General features: G+C 40.0%; 1 protein-coding gene across 2 annotated transcripts in view; it reads right to left on the minus strand.

Moving 5' to 3' along the window:
* The window catches only part of ARHGEF28 (Rho guanine nucleotide exchange factor 28), a 256291-nt gene that overhangs the window by 16604 nt on the left and 212593 nt on the right, over positions 1-27094 (minus strand). For both annotated transcript variants that reach the window (XM_082834982.1, XM_082834981.1), the window contains 6 exons: positions 25079-25210; positions 22013-22113; positions 19065-19103; positions 18923-18970; positions 12805-13290; positions 10742-11042 (listed from right to left, as the gene is read on the minus strand). In XM_082834982.1, the coding sequence (XP_082691108.1) occupies positions 10742-11042; positions 12805-13290; positions 18923-18970; positions 19065-19103; positions 22013-22113; positions 25079-25210 (1107 nt within the window). The remainder of the gene's footprint in view (positions 1-10741; positions 11043-12804; positions 13291-18922; positions 18971-19064; positions 19104-22012; positions 22114-25078; positions 25211-27094) is intronic.

The raw sequence follows: 27094 nt of genomic DNA on the forward strand, positions 1-27094 counted from the left end.
GGATTCCAGTCCGCAGTCCTCGGGGACACATCAGTGTGTGACTGTACTTCCTCACACTGGAGCCCAAATGCAAAATAGGGCCTCATGATTATGCTGACTAACAGACCATCAGATTTTGGCCCAAACCTTCCTTTTGTTTTCTCCTTCCAAGCTATGTGCCAGTGAAAAGTAGTTTGCACATGCAAAACTTTGTGGGTGCATTTTAGAGCTCATGTTGAACAGAAGCATCAAGTGTCTAAAAATACAGGATGAGCTCGGCTTTGTGTATAATCTATCATGCCAACCTGGACACATTAACAAGTAATCAAAAATAGGTTAGCTATTTTTGGTAGGAATAAATTCATCAAGAGTCGGAAGTTTAATCTACTCATTGGAAGTAACGCAGCTTTAAAAGCCTTTCGTTTCTTAAAAGAAGGTTCCATTTTAATCAGATGGAATATATATTAAGAATTATACATTCCATATTCTTGTTATATAATAACATCCCCAAAACAGAGCCATATGGAAACAAGTCAAGAAAACACAACCTACACTTATCCAAGAGTTTAGGCTTACGTAATTTTAAGAATATTTAATAGCTCCATATTTACTACACTAAAATAAGAAGAAAAAAAAATCCAGCACAGCTAAACAGTTGACTGCAAGGGTGCGTCTGAAATGACAAGAATACAAGCCTAAGATCCTAAACACAGATTCTAGAAGGTTGTGGCAAAGCCAAGTATGTGAAGTCTCTTTCTCCTTGACTCCTAATATCTCACCATCGCACCTTCTGCCATCTGCCTCTAGCAAATGTCAGTGGATTCCCAGGATGGAAGCATGTTTCCTTTCTGATTCATTCCTAAAAGACTCCCCAAAATATGGCCTACTGCAACTGAGCATGACTGCCCTGAATTCACGGGAAATCACCAAAGCCATAGTCTTCTTTCAGCCATCCAGAAGAATCAAGAATCCCTCCCATCTAAAGGACTGGTGTCTAAATCGAACACTTACAGACTCCTATACTGACAGCCCAAACCATCTTTGAGAAATAGGAACTTCAAAATTCAGAGTCTACAAGAAAGCACTGAGGCTTCTGAAGACACGTTAGAAAACAGAGCGTTAAAATCACCTCCTGATTTGGGGTTTTGCATGGACAGGGCTCTGAGCAGGCGATTCCTGTTTTTTGTTGCTGGCGGATTTATGAGACTCTTAGAACGCAAGGCCCTTATTGCAATGTTATAACATTCTGTGTGATTAACTGATTGCAAATCACTGCACAGGGTGCCAAGATCGCTGGTAGGAAGCAGGTCATTAAATAAAATTAAAACTCTGCCAATGTTTTGCTTGTAAATGCTTCTTCCAAAGCTTTACAGCAGCACCAGTCCTTACAAAATGACCTCAATTCACCTGAGAAGTAGAGTCTCCAGTATTTTTGGCAGATGATCCAAATATTCTATATTTAATCCAAACAGCCAGCATGTTATGTTTTAGGAAGAAAAACCTGTAGTGTAATGAAATTTGCACAAAGAGAGCTATGGAAAAGAGTGAAAATAATTAAATTCTGCACAGTCGTACTGTGAAATTGTTCAGCAAAAGGCTCAGGGTCCTATCTTGCAGAACTGGGAACCTCTGTAAGACCACATTTTTCCTTAGGTAAACCTTCAAACCAAGCATTAACATTTCAAATTAAATTGAATTAATATCTTACCTAGAAAGCGAATGGGTACCCTGGCCCCTTCTCCAAGCAAACTCCACAGTGATTTATCATGGCAAATTAGCATCTCCACAGATCAAAACCCGGGCCCCAGCTTACTTATTATCTGGCTCAAAGTCTGAGCAGAGAAACAGGACAAGACGTTGCCTCCTCAGCCAACTGTTTCTGGGGACTAACCAGCTGAGGACACATTGGTGCCTTTCAGTCAGTCTGTCTGGGGTAGAGCAAAGGGATATATTCCTTAAGATGCCACCACATTTAATTTTAAGATTGCTATGATAAATATATGATCTTTCAGGCAATACTTTAAGGCTGACAAGTAGAAGGTGCTGCCAGGGAAATTGGTTCACATTCTAAGAGTGTACTTAACGAAACAAATACTAATTGTTTTGCCTGGGGAGATACATTGGACTGTTAAATAGGACTTAGCAGAAGAAAAAGGGTTTAAGAAAGTGTTTCACTGATGCTGAGCTAGCTGCCCATGTTTAATTTACTGGTGTTCAAGCTACTTTACGGTTAAAAAAGAAATACCCCAGTGAACAGATAGGCTGACTAACTGTTGTTCATATAACAATTAAATGCTAAATTGTTTATGTGACATCTTCCTAAAAGGACAGCAATGAATTCATTTCTACTTGTTTAGAATAAATTAAGGCATTTTATGGAGAATATGTTTTAACTGTTTGAGCTTTCATTTGCTACACATGGCCATGTGTGGCTATATGTACAATATTCTAAAGGGAAAAATAACTCATATAAGAAGATGCTCTCTAGAGTTGAACAAAGAGTACCTATATCAAACTGATAAATGACACTATACGTCTGAAGACAAATTTATTTCAACATTAATGAGGAAGAAAAGTTGGCAACTGTTAAAGTCTGCTACCTAGAATCCAGAAAGGTATTCATGGCAAGCAATTTTATAGTTATCCTGACATTTCAGGAATGCCACCTCACATATACCCATCTTACAGAAGTTTTCAAACTCACTCAATCCAGGTAGCTAGCCTGAAGCACTTGCCTACTCCACCTGTATTAACCCCCATCACACTCCACAAGTCTACTGGCTTTCCTCAACCTGTTTCAATGCCTCAGTCAAGTCAAGCTGTGTGACTCAAGCTCATAGTTGCTTTCATTTCTGCTAAAGAGTGTGGACCTTGACTCCTTCATTCATGTCACAAATTTTTATCAAATGTTCATTAGATGCCAAACACTGTGCACTGTGCTTTGTCAATTGTGCTAGAGCAACGAACAAAGGAGATAAATGGAGCGCCCCACTCTCTTGAAGCTCATTCTACAGTGGGACAGGCAGACCTTACAAAATTTATTACACGTCATTAATTCAAATTATGAGAAGTGCTAACAAGGGGTGCTTCCTGGTGATTCTGAGCCTTGATTTTTATCAGTCTATACAGGACTAACAAGGACAAATAAATTCAGGATAACTGAACTCAAAAAGAGACTAAGGTCATAAACCAGAACACAATTTTTAAATTTAAAATTGGTTTAAACCAAAATACTCCTGTTGGGTGTTCTCAACATTTTCTTCCTGGCAGGAAAGTCTCTTCAGGGAACTCAAGTATTATCAGAAGTTTTCCTGGGGCTATATTGCTATAATGCAACCATTTATATAATGCAACCCATGAGGGTTGGATGTTCTGTGGATATGGAAGTTCTGCATCCCAAGTTGAGATGTTCAGTCTTGCTGCCAAAATCTCTTTTACATTTGGTTCTGAAAACATGGTTGACTGATGTAACTTCTTCTCTCAGAGGGGAACAAAGGGAAACAAAATGCTGTGACTTATTTCCTAAGACAGTTCCGGTGATATACTAACAAACACCTCCTCTTAGACCAATATGGAAAAGTAGTTAACCCTTTATATTCTAATCTAGTTCCAGTCTGAGTAAAAAAATTCCCCAATTTACATATTTTTAAAAAAATCACATTTGAAACTATTGGCTTCCTACTGACATTGAGGAGACATTTTCATTTCTATCAGCAGGCCACCTCTGAATCACAATTACAATGAATTCTTTCTACCAGGTAGGGATGAAGCTGAAGTTCACCGGATCCCAGAACATCCTTGGCAATTTTTTTCTTTTTAAGTTCTGCTAACACTTCCTTCTCTTTTGTACAGATGAGTAATTAAGGCTTAGGAATCACGCAGCAGCCATACGAGCCTGAGTTAGCATTTGAACCGAGGTTCTCTAACAGCAAGCCCAGCACTCCAGTGCAGGGGAAGATAACAGGACGGCTGCTTCAGAATCACTTAAGGAAAATGTCAGATACACAAATTTGCAGGCCCAGCCAAGTCCTACCAAATCAGAATCTCTGCACAGAGGAATTCGTATTTCTATTGCCTTCTCCCAGAAACCATGGTACACAGCCAGCTACAGTAACCACGGTTCTAGCAGCCAATCCCACCCACGGCATCTCACTCCTCATGAGCCTCACAGTTAGAGGGTGGCCCTCCGTAACACCATCACAGGATTTTGGGAGCTGGAGTTGGGGGGGAAAAGTGAAGAAGAAAAGTTGTCTTCTTTGAAACACAGAGACAGCAACCACCATCTCACAGGATGTTGTAAAGGGCAAATGAGACCATGAGTTCAAAATGTGCTTTTGAACGGCATGAAGTACCATATAATATTACATTAATTCACCCAAAGGTGAATTAACTGGGATGGAATTTCCAAGCCAAGAGGAATATAAACGTCTCAATTTAAGTGAAAAAGAAAGTACAGGTTAGACCATCTATTTTTACAAATAAAGTTTTACTGGAACACAGCTAATCTCATTCTTTTTTTTTTTAACATCTTGATTGGAGTATAATTGCTTTACGGTGGTGTGTTAGTTTCTTAAGGTACTGTCTACGGCTGATTTAGAGCTATAACGGCAGAGTTGACTATATGCGACAAAGACTGACGGCCTGAAAAGACGCAAGTATTCACTGTGTGGTCCTTTAAGGAAAAGTCTGCCGCGCCCTCTGAACCAGATGGTCATATTTTTCTTAGGCAAACATTAAACATCAGTCCTTAGCTGAACACCCCACATTTTAGGGAAGTCCTGAAAATTGAATTTTCACGGTTGGATGGACATGGGGGTGAGAGAGGAGACAGTCCCCAGCTTCTGATTTGTGGAAGGCATGATGTTTTCTTTGCCCACTTTGGGTCATTGTCCCAGGAGTCATTGAGACTGACAGAAGCACGCCTTATCCTTCAGGTATGTTTAGTACCTAAATGGTTACAAACTTTCCTTGCAAACCCAACCCTTAATCACTTTGAGAGTAAAGCCCCACTGTACTAGAGAGGTCAAATATGTAACCCACAGACCACATATGTGTGTATGTCCATGTATGCATATATGTACTTGTATGTAGGGTGGGTTAAGCTAAGGATGACCCAAGGTCAGGCCTAACCCCCTGGAATCCTTCATACTGAGTAGGTTCCCACTTTAGCAGCTTGTTCAAACCAAATTGGAAGCTCGGCGGGGATGAACAGCCAGCCACACGGCTGGCTGGCTGCCTCTGAATCCACCCACCTGCTGGTTTTGCTCTCCTGCTGTGTACTGGGCTCTATTCACTAAGGCGGGATGGCCCTGGCCCAGCTGGCTCACATAGCAAACCTGCCCCCAGAGAACTATGCAGTCAGGAAGTTGGCAGTCAGCACCCTTGGCTCACCAGGCTCTACAAGCAAATGGCATGTTTCCCTTTCCTGGTACAAAATCTGCAAAATCATCTATACTTGTCAGTGAGAAAAATTAAAATTAAGTCTTTGAGCCCAATTATCTATGCTCTTGTCATAACGCAGATAACTGAGAGCAAGCAGTATTTATGATTTCCTTTAAAATGTTAACCAAAGTGATAGCCAAGATTCTAGAAGAAAAGATAAAGAGCTGATCAATGATTTCCCAATTTTGACTTCTACAAACTCCCATAGATATATCTGGATAATAACTTGATGCCATATGAATATTCTCAACCCTTCAGCTTTGGTTTTATTTAAGCAATCCAAAATAAAGGCATCTAATATTCCCTCCCAATCATACAGAGAGTTCAAAATTCCCAAAGCTCTTTAATTAAGGTCTAGGTTTGGGAAAATGTCCTAATGAAAATATAGACATCTTTCTGCCCTAATTTCTGTATTGACACAGGCTTGATAACAGGTACCTATATCTACAAATATAAAGAAGATAGATATTTACCACAATTTTACTGTGACGCATTTTTTTAAACAAAGTTTACTTCACTCCCCTAACCAAGTTAAAAAAAAAAAGCTCAGATTGCTAAATTATAGTTCAAAATATGGTACATTTTTTAAAAAATTAAAGCTTTCATGGCACCTAAAAACAGCAAAGAGAAAATAATAATTTTATCCTGTGTTAAAGGCTGAATTGTGTCCCCCCCCCAATTCATATATTAAAGTCCTAACCCCCATTACCTCAAAATATATTCGAAGATAGAGCCTTCAAAGAAGTAATTAAGTGAGGTCATTAAGATGGGTCCTAATCCAATATGGCTGATGTCCTTTAAGAAGATGAAATTAGGACACAGATTTGCACAGAGCAAAGACCATGTGAAGACAGGGAGAAGATAACCATCTATAAGCCAAGAAGAGAGGCCTCAGAAAAAGCAACCCTGCCAACACCTTGATCTTTGACTTCCAGCCTCCAGAACTTGATTATGGCAGCTCTAGCAAACTTACACATCCACCTTTTCAAATACTTCTTTGTCACTGAAGTCTATATGATCTAACGCCAGCTTCAGTTTTATGGGAAATTGCCTGTAGGTCTTTAATAAAGCTTCCTTCCACACAGATAACACAAATAAGGTACCCATTTCTGAATTATAGAATATTTTTAAAACGTTAGAAATTATCACGTACTCACTTCTTAAAGACTATTACTTAAATACTAACTACAGCATAGCCTTTTATTTGGAAATTTTCTATTCTATTTCCATATGTAAAAAAACATGTCATTGAAAGTTTAACGCAGCTGTCTGTATTTAAAAAAATATAACAACATTGCCAAGATGAAGTATTCTGAATACAATGCTTTGAATTTGAAAATATTTTGATGGGCACCAAATTCTAACAAGCAGCAAAGCGAAACACTCTTCTGGAGTCCAAACTTGATAAAGTTATTCTTTTTCCAATGTCAACTACGTGACTAAGGCATGAAATTTGGTTCTCGATTTAAATTTTATCATATGCGTTATGGCAAAACTATGATGCTTTAACTACATTGAAAAGGAACTTTTTAGGTAACCTGCAAATGTTGAGGTACAGATAAAAATATAACTGAAAAGGGAGACTAAGAAGATTTCAGATTCATTATCATACCAGAAAGTATTTTCTCTGTTGATTAATGAAAAAAAGGCAAATATAAACTAAGAGAGACACTGAGTAAATAGTCCTAGAATTCTAAAGCTAGGAGAGAAAAAAAAAGGCACAGAAAGAATGTTTTTTGTTGGTTTTGCCTTTAAGAAGACTAATACAGTTGAGCATTTCATGGGGCCAATTACATAGCAATTGTCCTACAGGGACTATATTGTTTAAAGAAATTCAAATTTTCTGTAGTCTTGGCTAGTGTCCCTCAGAGGAGTGCAGATTAAGTTCCTAAGCCAACCATCTCTTCCACTATAAATAAAATCAAATACCAACTTGGATCTAATGTTCAAACATCAAGAATTTTGTTCATGAGACAACTTCCAAAACTGGAAAGCAAAGTTCTTTATAAAGTATTACCTTAAAAAATATTTACAAGTAACACAGGGATATTGTTAGGCAACACTAGAGAAACAAATGATCCTTAACAAAATGTGTCTTATGGGAAAAAAGTGAAGCTGAAGGGTATTTATATCTGAAGATCCTCAGAGCTCATGCAAGCACTGGCCACCACAGCCCAAATGATTGAGAAATATTTTCCAAATGGTAATATTAAAAAAAGAAGGAAGGGACGAAAACAACAACAAAGAACTGGACCTTCCTCATGAACATCCTGCCAGATATTACAATAGGAGTTATTCTAGTTCTACTCCAACTTCTTTTAAAAGGACAATTCAAAACAGCATTCTAGAAATTAACAATGTGCAGTGTAATGGTTCAGAGCATGGGCTCCGGAACCAGTCTTCCCAGTTCCTCTCTGGCCCTGCTATTTACTAGCTCTGTGGCCTTGGACAAGTCACTGAACCTCTCTGTGCCTCAGTTTCCCCCCTCAAATGGAGATAATAACAGAACCAGCTCAGTGGGTGGTTGTGGGTACTAAATGAATTTCTCCATGTCAAACCTTAGCACAGTGCTTGAAGTTTGGCAAGTGTCATATAACTGTCAGTGGTGGCAGTGATGATGGAGATATTGAAAAACCAACTGAACACAAAGGAAAATGTCTGGTGAAGCTGGCTTGAACAAACTAAATGAAAATTCCAATCTAGGTGACAGCTAAACACGTTAGAGAACTTTATTTACATACAATTTTTTCCACCAGGCTTACTGCTCCCAAAATTCACATTTCCACTTATCTGAGCTGCTCTTAGGCACCCAGTACAAGACCAGACAAAAGAGCAAAGCATTCTTTAAGGAGCTGCCTGAAAACAGCTGACCTTAGGGCCTACTGATGAAACCAAACCACGGTTAAACACACATTTAACAAAAACACCAGCCAAGAGCAGGAGAGGCAAACTTCGTTAGCCAGGGTAGTTGTCACTGATGACCACTCACACAAAGATACAAGAGCAAATGTGAAAGCAGGGGACATTGACGTGGCATCATCCTTGATTCTGGCACGTGGACTGTCCCCCCCTCCCGCCTCCCACCCCCTCCCCCCCGGCCCACATGGACAGCACAAGCAGAGTCTAGTGAAGACCACATCGGCGGCTTATGTTGAGCTACTTCTTTTTCTTTTTTTTGCGGTACGCGGGCCTCTCACTGTTGTGGCCTCTCCTGTTGCGGAGCACAGGCTCCGGACGCGCAGGCTCAGCAGCCATGGCTCACGGACCCGGCCACTCCGCGGCATGTGGGATCCTCCCGGACCGGGGCACGAACCCGTGGCCCCTGCATCGGCAGGCGGACTCTCAACCACTGCGCCACCAGGGAAGCCCATTGAGCTACTTTTGATTCTAAGAACCGTGAAAACTCTGGAGTGGCTTGAACAATTTTATCTGGCCCTGACAACCCTCTTAAGAATATATATCCAATTTTCATTCCACTTCCCTACCACCTCCTTAATCTCTGACTTTCTTCTCTCTCCTCCAGAAACTACTTATCACACTTAAGTAAACAAACGTAAATAGGGTTTTCTGACCAGTTGCAAAACTCCAGCGCTTGACAGCCCACACTGCATTTCTGATCTAATCCCCCCTGCACACCCCAGGACGCTCCTGAGAGAGGAAGGCCAGAGTTGATTTTGCTCTCTTCTATCAATGTCCTGAGTGTCCTTGGCCTACACTGGACACAACATCTGAAGCTGAAGCACGTTTTCTCAGCATTTCCCTGGGCTATATTTAATTCCTTACATGTGGAGACACTGGTTTTGTACATAATTAATGTTTATTTCCTTAGTACATGTTCTGTCTCCTGTATGCAGGCTGCCAAATGTTTAAAAGCTTTCTACTTTAAAGCACAAGTCAACAGAAACAGGTAGGAGATACAGAAAAAGCAGAAATACTTCTTTCAAACAAAAGTGTAATGTGGTTTAACTCAAACTGAGTTTCTGAATTACCCCAAAGCCAGTATGCAAAATCACAGTGACAACACAGAAAGCACTGCAGATAGCAACTTAAGGAATCCAACACAGCAAAGCAACATGTATCAAGAGAAGGCATTCTGCAATATGGTCTCTGTAGTGTTAGGGCTGCAACATAATACATTAAAGGGGTTACACTTTGCTACATTCTGCCCATTTTTTAAACCCCAATTCACTGTTCCATTTTGTTTTTTTTTAATTTAAGGAATACTTGAAACGATACTTAAAAAACTATTTCATTCTCTCTTATATGCTGACAAGAAATAAGAATGTTACAGCAATGACTGAACAATGTAAAGAATTATCCACTGCTAAGAATCAACATACTTTGGGTTAGTAATACATCTACTTTCAGGCAGTGTCAGAATTATTTACTCTCTAATTCGGAGAAGCTGAACACATTAAAACCTTTTCATTGCTGACAAATTATCCTACTGACAAACTAAGAATAACTATGAAGCATGGAAACCAATCTCTGTCCAGTTCTGAAGAGCTCTATACCACTGCTTGTTTCATGTTTCTGAAACATTTTGCTGTCGGTGATTTATTTCCCATCCATGTGGCCAGCCATTTGTTTATTCTATTGCATGCCATCTGTTTTTCGGTAGAGAGGTTTTGAGTTCTTCTCATTCCCTACCTCATATCCCACAGAAAACAATTTATAATAGACATAGAGTTAAATCATTTGGATTCATGTGGAGTTGGTAACTCGAGCTGCCTTTCATTTATATTTGGCAAATGCTTTAATGGGATTAGCAAATTGTGTCATTCATTACGAGGTACTTATGGAGACACAACACCTTTTTTTTTTTTTACAATGACAAATGATGTTAACAGTTTCATTTGGGGTATTTAACGGCAGTACAGAAGATTTTACTAACATTGCAGGAAATTGCCCCGAGAGACAATAAAGCCCTACCACAAGCCCTGTCCATATCTTTTATTTCTGAGAGTCAACAAGTATGTGTATCAGGATGTGGTTGGGTCTACAGTGAGGAATAAATATCAAGTTGCTTCACTTTTCAAGGAAAGTTATTATTTAACCCACAGACCTAAAAACCCTGTCTGGTTCTCACATCTCAGTGGCATCCTCTAAGCCCTCCAACCATGGTCTAGTTGTCTCAATGCTCACAAGTGATGGTCCCCAGACTTCCCCAAAGAAAAGTTTATGCCACAAAGTCCAGCTCATCAGCACCAATTTATTCCCATTCTAGGGCCCACTTTGAGTTGCTCTAAAGAAGAGCCAACCATTCAGAAAAACAGCTCCTTGTGGAAACTATACAGATGATGTTTAAAGTATTAATTACCATTTTTACAAGAATCCTTGCTGCTTTGGTGGAGAGGGGGTATCTGATGACAGGACCCAGCGGCTATCCACAGTTCATGGCTGACGTCCAAGGGCTGAGAAATGTTCATCTTGAGGTCTACTTGATTTTCACTAGTCCTTACCAAATCGGAATGAGATATACTTGGGGGGTAAGTGGCATCCTGATGGATATCTGCTGGAGTCGGTTCGTTCAAAGTGTTAAGTGACATTTGCGCTAAAGCTTCATTGATGAAGAATGAATTTTCATGACATAAACCCTCAGATTGATTAAGTTCCATTACCTGTGTAAGAAAAAAGAAAAAACACAATAATTCTTCCAGCAATTTGCACCAGTTTTATAAAGTATTTATTCCTAACAGAATTTAGCAATCAAGATTTTAATGAGTGAGGTGGAGAAGGATATTACCCTTGACTCCCTCCTCCCATCCCCTTTTAATGAGCTAGTACCAAAAACTTCAATTGGCAACACACAGCATATCTTAAAAGAAATAAAAATCAAATGAAAAGACACATGCAGCTGTGTGCTCACTGCCATTAAAGTGTTTCTACTTTAAGGGAATAGCATTTTCACTTCTGCTAAATAAAAGTTGAAGACATTCATGTATACATAAAGTATTTGCAATAAATATAATTTAGCCAACTTGAAAGGAAAGTCAGATATAACACAGATCACTCTTAGAAGCTTGTCAACTTTTACAACTCTATGTACAGTATTTACAATACTGTAAATATTGTAAATACCTAAATAATACAATACAATACTGTAAATATTGTAAATACCTAAATATTTAGGTTGGAAGCAACCTAAATGTCCATCGACAGATGAATGGATAAAGAAGATGTGGCACATATATACAATGGAATACTACTCAGCCATAAAAAGGAACGAAACTGAGTTATTTGTAGTGAGGTGGATGGACCCAGAGTCTGTCATACAGAGTTAAGTAAGTTAGAAAGAGAAAAACAAATACCGTATGTTAATGCACATATATGGAATCTAAAAAAACGGTACTGATGAACCTAGCAGCAGGGCAGGAATAAAGACACAGACGTAGAGAACAGACTTGAGGACACAGTGAGGGGGAGGGGAAGCTGGGATGAAATGAGAGAGTGGCACTGACATATATACACTACCAAATGTAAATTAGCTAGTGGGAAGCAGCCGCATAGCACAGGGAGATCAGCTCGGCGCTTTGTGACCACCTAGAGGGGTGGGATAGGGAGGGTGGAAGGGAGGCTTACGAGGGAGGGCATATGGGGATGTATGTATACTTATAGCTGATTCACTGTGTTGTACAACAGAAACGAACACAACTTTGTAAAGCAATTATATTCCAATAAAGATATTAAAAAAAGAATATAAAAAAAATAAAAAGTATCTATGAGCACATAGTACACAAAAGTAAACTCTTGGAACAAATGGAATTGTCAAGTATGGTTAGAGTGGGTGCAAAATGAAACACGGAACTTTTGGAAAGGCTTTATCCTGCCCAAACATTAATTAGTATACTACTTACGTTAACTGTCATTAGTGAAATGGATTTTGAATTTATGAGGTCAAATTTACAAAAAGAGAATAAGCTTGCAATAACGGAATAGCAGTGTACTTGTTAAATTCAGTACCTATGAACATTAATAGCTTAACTGATCTGCTGAAAGGTAAATCTATACAGAACTCTGAAGACTGGAGCATACACAGGGGAGCTCGAACTACAGCACGCTCACGGTGAGCGTGCCTCCAGGGTAAAGCTCGCCTCAGTGGTACAGCTCTAGTGTGTATTTCTCCCCTCGGGTAAGGGGGTCTCAGAGTACAATGAACCCATGGTCCAGCAGCACCCGGACCTTTCACGCGTCCATACTTCAAGTCAAGGTGCATATGTATTGTCTCTAAAGGGTCCCAGCTTTTGTTACCTACACACCAAGTAACTCTTGTGAGCTCTCACACGAGCAGCGAAAAAGACAGACGTGTGGTCAGTGGCTCCGGAACCACCACGACCACGGCCGTCTCACACGCTGCTTCTGCAAGCACAGGGAGACCCGTACCTCCACGCCTCCTCCAGGCAGCGCCGCGGGAAGGCTCCTCTGCCGGCTGTGCTTCCAGCCACGCAGCAGGCTCTTCTGGGCCCGCATCCTCTCCCTCTCCCTCTCCACCAGGCGCTGGCCCTCCCGCAGCCGCTCTAGGCTCTGCTGGTACTCCTGGCGCTGCTGGTCCAGCTGCCCCCGGCTGCTCAGCAGCAGCTCCTCCTGCAGCCGGCACTCCCTCTCGCGCTCCTGCAGCCGGCTGGCCTTGGCCTCCTGCTCTCGCTGCTGCTGGTCGCACCTGCGGTGCCAGCGCTGCCGGTCCTGCTGGAACTGCTGCTGCAGCTCGTGGAGGTTGGCCAGCTCCTCCCGCCGCTTCTCCAGGCTTCGGCGCTTCTCCTCGTCCTGAAAGGGGCTGCCTCGGAAAGAGGGGCCGGGGGACAGGCCCTCCTGCTGCTGGAGAGCCAGCCTGTGCACCTCAATGTGGCTATCCTGAACGGTCAAGGCGGCCTGTCCGAGCAGAGGGCAAAAAAAGCAAAGGCGTCCGTACCGTGTGCACCTTGGGTTGGTACCACCTCAAGAGCATGACCAAATTATTTTCTCTGAATATCTCTGTCCTTGTTCTAAGTTACCTCCTGAGACTGACCTTGGCACTTCAAATAGGCTTGTCTGCATTTCCTTAGTGGTATGGCCTGGAATTTATACACAAAAGAAATAAAGCACAAAAGCAATACTCATCCCCTCTTTTGGAAATGCGGTTTGTTGCTGGTTGTCGGATAATATTTAAGCAATAAGAATTCAGTACCTGAATTCACAGGACTCTGCATTCCTGTGCTATGCCTCATTCTTTTTCTGAGGTCTTGACAGTCAGTAATTCAGGAGAATTTAAGAATCTATATAAATCTGGTAGTACCCTTTGAGTCTCAAACCAGAAATTACTTAAGCTATATGACATACACGAAGACATAAAAATAAAAGTCAGCCACTTGGAAGCTTTGCTAAATAACCTTTTTTATAATATAATGCCCAAGAACAGCAGTTAATATCATGTGTAGGAGATGTATAAATGGTAAAGCTAGTCTCATTACTGCTATGTCTTTGTATGATAGCAGGAAGGTCATGCACAAAACACTAAGCTGAAATTCATTTGTTTAATAGAGTGCTAAAAGGAGGCTGGACTGCTTCAGGGGACATAGGTACTCTAAAACCCAGAGGACATTACCAACCAGGGACACAGATATTCTAAAACCCAGAGGGCATTACCAACCAGATTAAAAAAACATTTTGAGTTATGGCATCTGCCTACAAAAAGTTTGGCAGTATCACAGGAAATAACTGACAAGTTTTGGAAGGATTCCACAAAACAAAACAAAAAAATATCTGTAAATGCCCCTGGAAGCTTTTAATTTTAAAAGTCCCCAATGAAAGCACAAAGAAACAGAAAAGGGACAAATTGAAAATGGCCACATACTGGGTATGTGTGTGTATGTTGTGACTCGTTATGAGAAATTATTACTCTCCTAGGGATAAATTCTCATTTTTCTTTCCTAAAAATTTAAAAAGCTGTCCATGTAACAGATGCTGGGAAGATGGGGATTTGACCATTAGTTATTTGTTAACTCAGCAGTTTCCCACGCTTTTGAAGGTTAAAGAACTAAGGTATATTTTAAATTGGTATTTGTCTTGGAGTAAGACTCAAAAATGTATTCAGTGGGGCCTTTTGAAATAAACTTCATGTTTTTAAATTTGAAAATCAATTCAAAAAATTTCAAATTCACGTGAATATTTGATTAATGTCTTTTAGCAGTTATTATAAAGAAAACAATGATACTATTCAGAAGAGGTACTAATAACTTTGATATTTAAATATGAAATAATAAGCCACTCAGGACTCTGCTGACCTGGCTAAAGCAAACTGTAGACTGCACATCACCACTTAATTCTAACAAATCCTAAGGGCATCATCAGAGTAAAACAAACAAACAAAAAATCCAACATTTTATATGCCAAAACTGCTACAGGCAATGGTAACTCTCACGTAAGGATTACAATTAGATTAATTAAATGCTACCATGAAGTATTCTTCATATATATGTAACATTTGGGATAAGACTACTCCCTTCTGTAGCAGAGAGATGAAATCTGAAGACTGGATATTCATCTTCACATTTAAAGTTTACATTTACATTTAGGACAGAGAATAACGCTTGCTTTTGAAGTTTAGGAAAATTCCCAATTCACTCTCTCTCCTTTTCTTTTTTTAATTATATTGAAGTATAGTTGATTTACAATGTTGTGTTAATTTCTGCTGTACAGCAAAGTGATTCAGTTATACATGTATATTCGCTCTCTCTTAATTTTTCTCAGCAGAACTGTGTCCTTTCCTTTCTGCCTTGCCTATACCTCATCTCTATTCTTCTAACATAGGATCAAATTTCATTTTCATCTGATTCAAAAATCCTTTGTAAAAACTTTAATCATGCATAAAACATTCAGCTTCAAAAGAGATGACTGTGCCACGAACAGAAATCTTTGAGAGCCCATATCCTTAGACCAGCTCAAAAGCTTTGGTTAAGAGAACCCACTATAGAATTTGGTATTTGCTTTAGTGTTGCAAAAACTAGGTCATTTAGGTCATCCAGCTTTTCTGAACCTTGAATCCACAGAGGGCTGCATTCAAGGTTGAAAAGAAGAGATATGACCTTGTGAGTGTTTTCATCAGGCAACACAAGCTGGGACACTCAATGTGTTCATCTCCCAAAAGTTAATGAAGTGCACGCAAACTATACCCCTTCTCAGTTAAAGTTTAAAAGAAAGAATATTTGTTTTACATGAGAAATTAATCTCTAAGACCATCTACCCCAGACCAGCACTATCTAATATAAGACACTAAAGGCATTCCCACTAAATCTTGAATACGACAAGGATGCTTACTATTGCCACTATTATTTGAGACATTTCAGAATTTCTAGCCAAAGCAGTAAGCCAAGAAAATGAAATTGATATAATTATTGAAGAGTAGCCAAAATACTTGGCTACTACTTTCAAGTTTTTACTTTCTACTTGGAATACTCCAAAGAATCAACAGAAAAACTATTAAAACAAAAAAACAAAAATTCAATGAGTTGGCCAGTTAAAAAATATATAAAAAACCAATACCTGTATTTATACCAGCAACCAACATTGGGGAAACAGAATGAAAAAAAAAAATTCCATTCACAATAGGAACAAAGAGACAAAAATATCGAGGAATAAACTTAGCAGAAAAAAAAAGTACCTAAATGAAGACAATTACAAAGCTTTCCAGCAGAACATAAAACAACATGTTCTCAGACAAGAGAACCAATTATTGCAAAAGTGTCAATCCTCCCCAATTTAATTCATAAATATAGTAATATTTTAATTTAACTGTCTCAGTAGAAGATGAAGAAATTTGTCAGACTGATTCAAAAGCTCTTATGAAAGAACATACAGACAACCATGGAAAATAATAAGAGGAGACTGTCATGCATTCAAATGTAATCCAGAACTTTAATAAATAAGATAGTGGTACTAGATCAAGAATAGGAAGATGATCAATAGAACATAAAAGAAGTCTTGATGCAAAGTATTAATAAGAAAACAGCAAATGTAGCATGATATTTTTTTCTGGTAAGAACTTAAAATCAGACTTTTATTTTCCTTATTTTCTTTTAATATTCAATTAGGTATAAGATATGAAATATGAATGACAATAAACCAGTGGGGAAAAGTTTAATTTCAGTAGTAACCCAAAAAATGCAAATTAAGATCATGAGCTAACTTGACCTATTTTCAAATAGAAATTTCCATTACTTCAGCATTTTCAAATTGGCAACAAGTTGTCCATATTACCCTATTGTAAACTTTTCCAGGTGTATGTAATCTATGTCCATGTCCCCTTTTTCTTGCTGATAATGATTTTTTCATGCCTTTTTCTTTTTTTCTCATTAGTATCAATATGAGGTTTTAAAAATTTTACTAATGTCCTAAAAGAAACAATATCTGAATTTTATCGATCTTTTCTATTATTTATTTTCCATATAATTTATGCTAACTTTATTTCTTCCTTCCCTCTACTTTCTTTGGATTTTATTTTGTTGTTTTTTAACTTTTTGAGATAGATGCATAACTCATTGACTTTTAGCTTTTCTTCTTTTTGAATATGTGCTTTTTAAAGCTCTAAATTTTCTCTAAGCATGACTCTAACGTACATATTTTGATACTTAGTAATTTTATTATCCTTCAGTTAAAACTATTTTATAATCTTCAATATAGTCTCTTCATTGAGTCCTGATTTACTTAAGCATATATTTTCTTAATTTCTAAATCAACAGGGATATTCCAGTAGAATATTTGATACTCGTTTCTAAATTACTTGCACTGTGACCCTAGAATATACTTTGTATGATTTTAGTTGCTTGAAATTTGTAGAACCTTACTTTGTGGTCCATAATATGGTAAATTTTTGAAATGTTCCAGGTGTACTTAAAAAGAATGTGTATTATTCAGTTTTTGTGTGTATTATTTTATATATATTAATTAGGTCAAGTTTACTTTTCCTGTTATTCCACTGTAACCTAACTGATTTTCTGTTCACTTTTATTATAAAGAGAAATGTGTTATAATCTAAAAAAAAACAAACCTTAAAATCAGACTTTTATTTTCCTTATTTTCTTTTAATATTCAACAGGGATAAGATATGAAATATGAATGACAATAAACCAGTGGGGAAAAACGTTTAATTTCAGAAGTAACCAAAAAAAATGCAAATTAAGATCATGAGCTAACTTGACCTATTTTCAAATTGAGGACAAGTAGAGAGGGGTGCTGATTATTTTGGCAATGTCTATCAAAAACCTCAAAAATTAATTTCAGTAATTTATCCTAAGGAAACACTCACATATGTTCAAAGAGATCAGTGCACAAGGATGTGTGCTAGACTGTTATTAACACAAAAGTATAAACTATGAGGAATGGATAAATTCTGTAGCCCTGAATATTATTCAACCATTAAAAATCGTGCTATAGAGGCAAGTGATGACATAGAAAGGTACAGGTTCCAAGAGTAGGTATAAAATGATTCAAAAAACTAGAGGGGGCTTCCCTGGTGGCGCGGTGGTTGAGAGTCTGCCTGCCGATGCAGGGGACACGGGTTCGTGCCCCGGTCCGGGAGGATCCCAGGTGCCACGGAGCAGCTGGGCCCGTGAGCCATGGCCGCTGAGCCTGCACGTCCGGAGCCTGTGCTCCGCAACGGGAGAGGCCACAACAGTGAGAGGCCCGCGTACCACCAAAAAAACCCCAAAAAAAAACAAACGAAAAAAACACCAGCAAAAACCTAGAGGGCTACATACCCCCATGACAACAGTAATTCTCTCACAAAATCACAAGTCAGTTTACTTTATGTACCTGTATCAAGATTTTCTATAAATCTGTTTATAAACATTGCTTTCACATCGTTTTAAAATGTTTTTTAACTCACAAATTAAGCAACTGGATGTATTCAGCCTTTCTTGTGAACGACCTAAGGGATCATCCAGGCTTAGAGTCCTCATTTTCACAATGCCTGTCTTTCCTGGACAGACAGTGAGCCGTTTGATGGTAGACTTCGTGGACCACTTGTCCTTGTGTGCTTGGCCCTCATCACAGTGCCAGGCCCAGAGAGGGAACTTAATAACTGTTAGGTGGATGAGCCAAGAAAACAATGAAAGAGCATATGAATTATTTAATTGCCCCAAAGGCCTAAAGGCCACATGTGGAAGTGAAAAAAGTTTAGGTGTGAATTTAAGTTTTCACCAGAAAATGTGAAGTCATGCTATACTCACCTAAGAAAGAGATTCATTGTAAACTTCAAGCCAGATCATACTCATCAATATTTTTTAAAGATATGAACTGTTTTATGGTTTCAGAGAAGAATGGTATAAACTGTAGTAGTGGTGATGCCTCGTGATTACAAAACCAGGTGAAGTTCAAAGCATCTAGCTGAGTTACATTTGGGGCGAGGCTTGGTGTTCTTTTAAGATCATTCACTACCTCTCAAATGTTCTAATTTTTGAAGTCCAGGACTCATCGAATAAAGTGAGTTGCATGAAGAGAAACATTCAGAGGGTCAAAGCATAGTTACCTGAAGGCTATATAAGAGACGGGTTAAATTCTGTATCGCTTGTATAATCTGAAAAATAAGATTGTGAGTGTCAAATTTTTGAAAAAGCATTCATTATCCACAAACAAAGGATGGTAACATATTTAAGGTATGCAGAGCTCACCTCTGACTGTGAAGAACTTGGGAAACTTCTATATTCCACCTAAAATACATAAAAACATAAGAAAATGAACACACCCTACTCTTGAAAAGCTGCACTGTAGTGTTCCACAGTATATGACCTCAGGGAAATCACTTCTCTCTCTCTAAACTCTTCCGTAGTGACTGTTTCCTCCCAGAAATCAAAGCCTGTAGAATTAAACCACCACTTGATGAGAGAGAAGCCCCTCTGTGCGGACTTGGTATCTGAGATCATGGCAACTTTCCACCCAGCCGTCCCTTAAAACACTCAGGGAAGATGGTCAAGGAGCGCTGCAGGCTCTAAGTGACAATGTTCACCTCGTGCAAACCGTATTGTAAATGGAGCTCTCTGTGCCCAGGTTGAAGTTGTCTCCTGGGCCCAGCTTCCATCCTGGAGGCCAGATTTGGAAGCCAGAGATCATCATGCCTGGTCTCTAACTCACTTTGAGATTTACAAAGCCACAACAGACAGTGTTTGGGAGGAGAAACCAGACCCAGAGGCAGCCCAAAGGAGAGCGGCCAGCTCCAGGTGCCCCCTCTCAGAGCTTACTGGGCCCATGCATGAGCGCCTTAGTAGAAGCCCTGTCAGCAGAGGCCTTGAATGAGGCTACAGGAGACCACGTGCTCCCGGGGGATGCATCTCTACCTCACTCATTGCGTCTCCACTGCACACATCGGGGGCACATGTGGATAGGGAGGGCTTCCAGTTTTCAGAATTCAACATTTGTCTATTTGTTTGTTGTCTCTTTTCTCTCATTAGGATGTAAGCCAACGAGTGGCAAGATTTCATCTGTATTCAGTACTGTACCTGCAAACCTAAAAACGCTGCCTGGATTGTAATGGACACGCACACTCCATGCTATAGATAAAGAGTGAGGGACCACGAGGCCCTCCACACACCTCACGCCATGGGGATCATCAGATTCCCGGCCCTCCTACAGTCTCCTGCACACCACTTGTGGTCTTGTCTGAGCAGCTTTACATTGAAACCGCAGGAAACGGCTCTCAGGTAACCTGAGACTTGTTGAATTCAGTTAGTTCAGGCTGATGAGGCCATGAAGAGCTAGCCAGGTCTTTTCTTCCCGCCCCTCACCCTTCCCCAACGCTGCCCATGAAAGACGTCATTACTAAGCAGCACCTCAAACAGGGGAAGGACAAACGATGGGAAAGGAGATGAAGTTTAGTCATTAGATCTGCGCCCAACCCTCAGGAAGATAACCGGGGCTGAGAACCCCTGTTCTGTAGTGAGTTCCGGAGTTCTCTCTGCTCTTCTGGTTCTGTCCTTGCTCCACATTCCACTGCTTTTGTAATAAAAAGATTGTATGGGATATAATTTTTATATTCTACACACATAAGAAACATAGAAATGAGCTGGATTATGCTACGTGTAGTTACTTATTCCCAAGATCCACTTGGTTTGATACCAGGCAGGAATTTTGAACATCATCTTTTTAATGGAGTTCGTCTGCCACCTTGTGGTGAACATGCATAGCCGCAGTAGGTGCTTTACACACGGGATATTTTGCCATTTGGGTTACCAATCAGTAATTTTGAAAAATCCTTTCAGAAATGTTTTGGGTTTTTTTTAAACCTTAACATATTAAGAAAGATAATTACAAAATACCCATCATATGCTTATTTAAAGTGTGATTTCAAATGATTCTGCCATGTATGTCAGTTCATTTCGTTTCTAAAAATGCCTTATGAATGGCAACATTTTCCAGGTAGGTTCATCCAAAGAGCACCCTGAACACGTAACCTCTTACCTGTCACTGAATCTTGGAAGGGGAGGGCTTTAGGGGTGGGAACCACATCAGCTCAACCCTCCCCCAACTTCCCCCCTAGTAACATAAAAGCAGCTGGAAGCTACAGGCTTGAAAGTGAAGTCTGCCCTGAAAAGGATGGAAAAGCAGGAATGTTTTAAGAAGAAATAAGTTAGAAAGCTCAGAGTCAGAGTAAGTGGAGTAAACTCTAACGGCTATTTTCATTTTGGCCTATGAAGTTTAAAAAAACACTAAATCACAGCCATCTTTCTATGGCTCTTAAAATATCTTTGGTTTCTCAGTCATATGTAATACATACAAAAATATATATGATATACAAAACGTTACATAAAGATCGGACAGATGTCATCTTCCCACATGAACACACAGTGGTATCTGGTAATGTGCCTAATTCGATTTTAGATAAAGTTAAGCTCTTGAGCCCCAGATAATCCTGGGAAGGCCCACTAGCCACTTCTCAGAATCATATTCTTACTCCCTCTCTCTCTCTGACATCTCAGTTTCATTTGACGTTAACAGAAAATTTCATGCACTTAATGTTTAAAAGAGTGTGTTATAACCTATGTGTATAGTACGTAAAAAAAAAAAGGTGTTTGGAATCACTTTGCCCCAGAGCAGAAATTGGTTAGGTTGATTACAAGTCTATCACAAAAAGGCAGGTGACAACAGGGGTGGTGACAGGAAAACAATCGTAAAGGAGAGGAAGGTAAAAGAAAGTGAAGAAGCCAAAATATTCCAAAGTCAAAATTGTTTCTGCCACTTTAGCACCACCTGGCTGCATAAGGGCCTGGATGTCCAGGACCACCTCTCAGCCACGAGTTACTGTATGTAGTGGGTGAAAAGCTTGAGGTTTGCAGGGCGGAAAGTGAGACCAGAAGCAAAAGCGCAGACACACAAATAAACATTTGGGTTTTAAATCTTTTTAATTACTTTTCATTGGTTGCTTGGTTTACACCTACACGATATCAGAAAAGCAAGAACATTTTAAGAAGAAAAAAGTTGGAAAGTTCAAGTACGAATACTGAAATTGAGAACAATGCAGGAGAACGCTTGCGGACTATTCACTGCCGTGGACACACCAGGAGCTGAGGTTGTTTGATTACACAAAGTAACCGCTGCTGTTTACTAACAAATCAGTTCACAATACCTTCTCCCCGGCATCAGAGACCGCCAGGTCGGTTCCCACACCCTGGGTCCCAGGATCCACATCCCAACAGCCTCTTCCTCCTGTCCCTTCTGTGACTAGTGCTGGAAGCACACCATTGAGACAGAAACAAAAAGGACATCATCAAACATCAGCCAGTAGACTGGGTTCTTTGTACTCAGCTGACACATATTCCAAGATAAGAAACATCACAACATCACATGTATAGAATATTCTTATAAGAGGTGCTAAAAAAGTACAGAGCAGAGTGCAGAGTCCCTGCCCCCAGGGAGCTTACACACTAGTAGATGCCAAGCTGACCCACAGCATCGTCACCCATCTTTTTACTTTTCTTTCTTTCTAGCGGAGAGATGTTTGTGGTACCAAAAAGGGTAGGATTCTGCATCTCACTTTCACTTAACAGGAAAAGCTGCCTGCTGGGGGTTAAATTGCAAACAGGCACCATAGAAGAAAATCAAAGGCTGGCAGGCCAGGTCTAAGGAGACGGGTCTGGGAAAGGCTCCCTTAGGGCCGGTACAAGAGTAGCAGACCGTAAACAAGGTTAGAAGGGAGGCATCCAATGGCAGGAATGAAACATCTTTCTAAGCAGGTGATGACGGCTAATACTTTATGAGCTCAGAGTCATACAAACTGAGAAGCTGTCCTTATCTCCAAATAACTTAATTTTAAAAATAATTTCCAAGTGTGTTTTTTCCCTCACAATTCTTACTTATGCTGTAAATTCACAAATACTGTAAATACTGTATAGTTAACATATGAAAACACAGAGATATTTCTAGTCCAGAGATACGTTTAAGTACCAAATACAGACTTCACGCCATCCATTAAATCTCCAGTGGTGGGATTTTTTCTTTCTTTACCCACGTGAACTCAGTTAAAATTTATACCATGCTCACCTTGCACATATTAAAACTAGACTTTCCAAAGCCCTTTCACACACAGAGTCTCATTGGAACCATGTCCACTCAGGACCCTGGTGAAATAGATATTCGCTTTGTGCTATCTTGAAACTTCATTACTGATGAAGGAAATACTTTTTCTTTATTTAAATTAATTAGAAAACACTTTGGTCTTTGGGAAATGACAGTCCTCTTTTATTCCAAAGACGTTTTTGTTTAAGCAGAAATAGCTCCAAATTATATCAACTAAAAATTAAGTTCATTTTGCCCAAGCTAGTCAACACTTTTTCACTACAGTGAACAAACACTTTATAGAGATTCTTCTGTCATTCAAAAAACGGGTGGACTCTTGGGTACTATTCTTAACTCTTAGAGAGATGCCCAAAGCATTACCAGAGAATTAGCCATTCTCTCTTCCCCCCAGTAGATACGAGGACCATCAAATGGGAAAAGGAGCTGATGGTGAACCAAATGAAGGCAGAAGAGTGGCATGGACCAGGTCTCTCTGCTCCTGTATTCTATTTCAGAATTTCAGAATTTCACAGGAAGTAGATTCTACCTGTCCACCTGATTAGGTATTTCAAGGACTAAAAATAGAGGGCCTTGCTTGGTCTGTAAGCTCAGACTGACAGGGGCCCGACTTAGAAGGACCCAGTCCTCCCAGTCAATCATAGAACCAAACCATCCAGTTACAGACTTCCGTTCAGGACAGTGCTTCTCACCCTCATCAACTCTAGGAAGAGAATCAAACTCTTGTAGCACCGTGTTCCAATCCAGCCCAGCACTAAACCCAGGCACAAGACTAAACCGGTACAAAACCCCAACAACCTGCCCCTCCTCTACGTGAACCCTGACTTCAAGCCACTGTAAACAGCCTCCCATGGTTCTAGCAGACGTCAGGGGAGACGTGGATATGGACAGGGAGAGCCTTCGTTGCCTGGTCTGACAGGAGGTAGGTGCGGCCTGTGCTCTGAGCAGCTGCAGGAGCTGAGTGGAGCCTGTCCAGCTGTCCCTGGGCTGACGCTGAGAGCGGCAGATCCCTACACCGTATTTTTAGCTAGAACTTCCTCAACGGCATCAGCAGACTCTTCTTTAAAAAGCAAATCACCTGGGGCAGTACAACTCCCCTGACAAATCTGGGCTGTGTCAAATGAAAAACACATGTGCACATTCTGCAAATAGAAACCCAGGATTACATAAAGTAGAACTTAAGAATAATTATTAGCTCTGGTTTAAAAAAAATGTCTAGAATTTTAAAACTGTACTGCTTCCATGTATCTCAATTAACCAAGGGATGCTGTTAAAGAAATTCTAAGACCATTTAATCCTCCAATCTCTAGCTACTAAAGACATTTTATCTGTGCACAGAAGACCTGGTGCAAGTAAGGTTTTTAATCACCAGGACATAATGAAACTATATCCTTTATGGTCCTACCTCAGAAACCTCTAGGGAACTAAATATTTAGCTCACAACTATACATATAATTCGGTTCTGAGAAATTACCTGAATCAATTCACCACGTTCTAGTTTTCTGTATTTAAAATCTACTGAAACACTAATAAATGAATTCTGACCTCAACTAAAGTGTAAGACAACAGTGATCAAGAATCTTCCGGCATTTCTGCCTTTAACCCGAACACTAAACTTCGTGTGTGTGTGTGTGTGTGTGTGTGTGTGTGTGTGTGTGTCTGTGTCTGTGCATGTGCATGTGTGCATATATGCATTAGATTCTAGTTTTCTGAGTTATGTTTTCTGAGTTGATGATATGAGATTAAGGTAAAGGTTCATTCATTCTTTAATGAACTGCAGGGACCCTTTCCCAAAAGACCAAAAAGTGTCAAAGCTCTTTCAAGACTGTATTCAGCAAGTCATAGCAAATACAAGACAGGGTAGGGTTTGAACAAAGCACACAGCTTCCCTGGGTAATGGCAGTATAACCTACAAACTATTCTTTAAGTCCTTGTCCTTGGAACACCAGTGTCACTTCTATAGGTAAAGGAGGCTAGCATATTTATTCTCAGGTTTTTTTCAAAAGAAGACACTCGTACCCTTCAAATCAGGACAGAGTCACTGCCTTCATTTTATGTGCCCACTATATGCTCCAGGGACGGTGCCCAGGCTCACTGCAAAGGCTACATGCTCACTTACAAGCAGTAGGTGATCCAGGTGCGTCCCGAGAACTGAACACATCCTGCAGAGCAGGTTCTCCACAACCTTCCTTGGGTGACTGACACACATCGCTCGTCTGGGAGGCCTTCACCGCAACTTGCAGGCTCTCGGCTAAGGAGAAGGAGGAAAATAAAAGTAAATTAAAAAATATGTGTGTGTGTGTGTGTGTGTGTGTGTGTGTGTGTGTGTGTGTGTGTGTGTGTGTGTATGGCCCAGGAGCTAAAAATGGCTTTTACCTTTTTACAGCATTGTTAAAATACACACACATGCACAAAGAAGATTGTGTTCCCCAAACTGTATATGGCCTGCAGAGCCTAAAATATTTGCTATCTGGCCCTATACAGAAAAAGTTTACCAACCCGCACTCTAGACCAATACTTTTAGCATTACTTTATGATAGAGAATTAATTCAATAAAAAAACAAACAGTATAAAAATAACTCAGATGCAACTTCCAGTAAATTAGTATGCCCAAAAAAACTTCCTGAAATCAATTAATTTAAATATGATATTAGGCATTAGGATTTTATTTTTTATTATTTATTTATTTATTTAGCTGCGCCGGGTCTTAGTTCCAGCACGCAGGATCTTCCTTGCCGCGTGCAGGATCTTTAGTTGCAGCATGCAAACGCTTAGTTGTGGCAGGTGGGATCTAGTTCCCTGACCAGGTATTGAACCCGGGCCCCCTGCACTGGGAGGGCAGTCTCAACCACCGGATCACCAGGGAAGTCCCCAGGCATTAGGATTTTACAACTTGCTACTCAGAAATATTAGCTGTTCTTCAAAAGAGTATTTCCCCAAATGTGCCTTAAATAAAATACAGATTCACAATCTTCACCCTAGACCTACTGGATCAGATTCTCCAGAGGAGAAAACAGGGGATTTGAATTTTAAACAAGCACCAATGGCTACTCTTAGGCCCTGGTAAGACTGGGAAACGCCACACCAAGAAAGTCAAGTTCTTATATACAATTAAAAATTTGCAACCAGCTCATAGGATAGTATAATTCTGAGGACTCTACAAATATTTCTAAATCCTTCTGTCTAGTGATTCAATCTAGCAACTACTCATTGAGCACCTACTCTGTTCTGGGGGCCACTGGGCATCTGTTAACTAATAAGGAGAGTTTGCAGACTAGAGAAGGAAAGAGACACACACAACTAACTCTACTACAGGGCAGTGCACGATCAGTGCCAAGTTCTACCATCCAGGTATCAGAGCATCACAAAATGCCCAGCAGCACAGGCTAAAATTGAGAGTGCGCGACTTATTTGATAAAGACATCGTCAGGGACAACGAGATGGTCCCTGGTTGTGTCAACCCATTTAGAAGTTCTTCTGGCTTTATTTCTAAAATCTACCTTGCCTCTGCCCACTTCTCTCTATTTGCATTGCCAAAAGTCCTGGTCTAGACCGAGGCCCCAGCCTCTCTCATCTCAGCCTCTGTAAGCACTTCCTAACAGTCTCCAGGCAAACTAGTCTCCTTCCGATCTTGTTTTCCATTCAGCAACCCTCATTCTTTTCAAGATATAAATAAGATCATGCTACACCCATGATTAAAAGCTTCCAACAACTAACTTTCCACTGATTTTGGAATAAAATGTCTCTCTCTCTCTCTTTTTTAAACCACAATCTACAAAGATCTGGTCCCTGCCCACCCATAGCAGCCTCCTCTGCCTCCTGTCACCCTGCCTTCCTTCTTTCACTGAACATGCCAAGGCCATTCCAGATGCAGGGGCTACGTACTCACATTCTGTATGCCCAGGAACGGTCCTCCCCCAGATCTCCAAACAGCTGGTTTCTCATCTGTCAATTTTCACCTCAAGATATAATCTCAGAGCAGTCTTTCCTGACCTCTCTACAGCAAAGCCTTCCCCTCAACCAATCCCATTATCTTATTTTCTTGTGACTTTCTGAAATAACCTTGTTTCTCTGTGTATTGTTTATCTTCCCCAACTAGAAGTTTTTATGAAAGCACTACTGTTTCCTTAGTTGG

This window comes from Leucopleurus acutus (genome assembly GCF_964270905.1).
Source record: "Leucopleurus acutus genome assembly, chromosome: 3".
Taxonomy (NCBI): domain Eukaryota; kingdom Metazoa; phylum Chordata; class Mammalia; order Artiodactyla; family Delphinidae; genus Leucopleurus; species Leucopleurus acutus.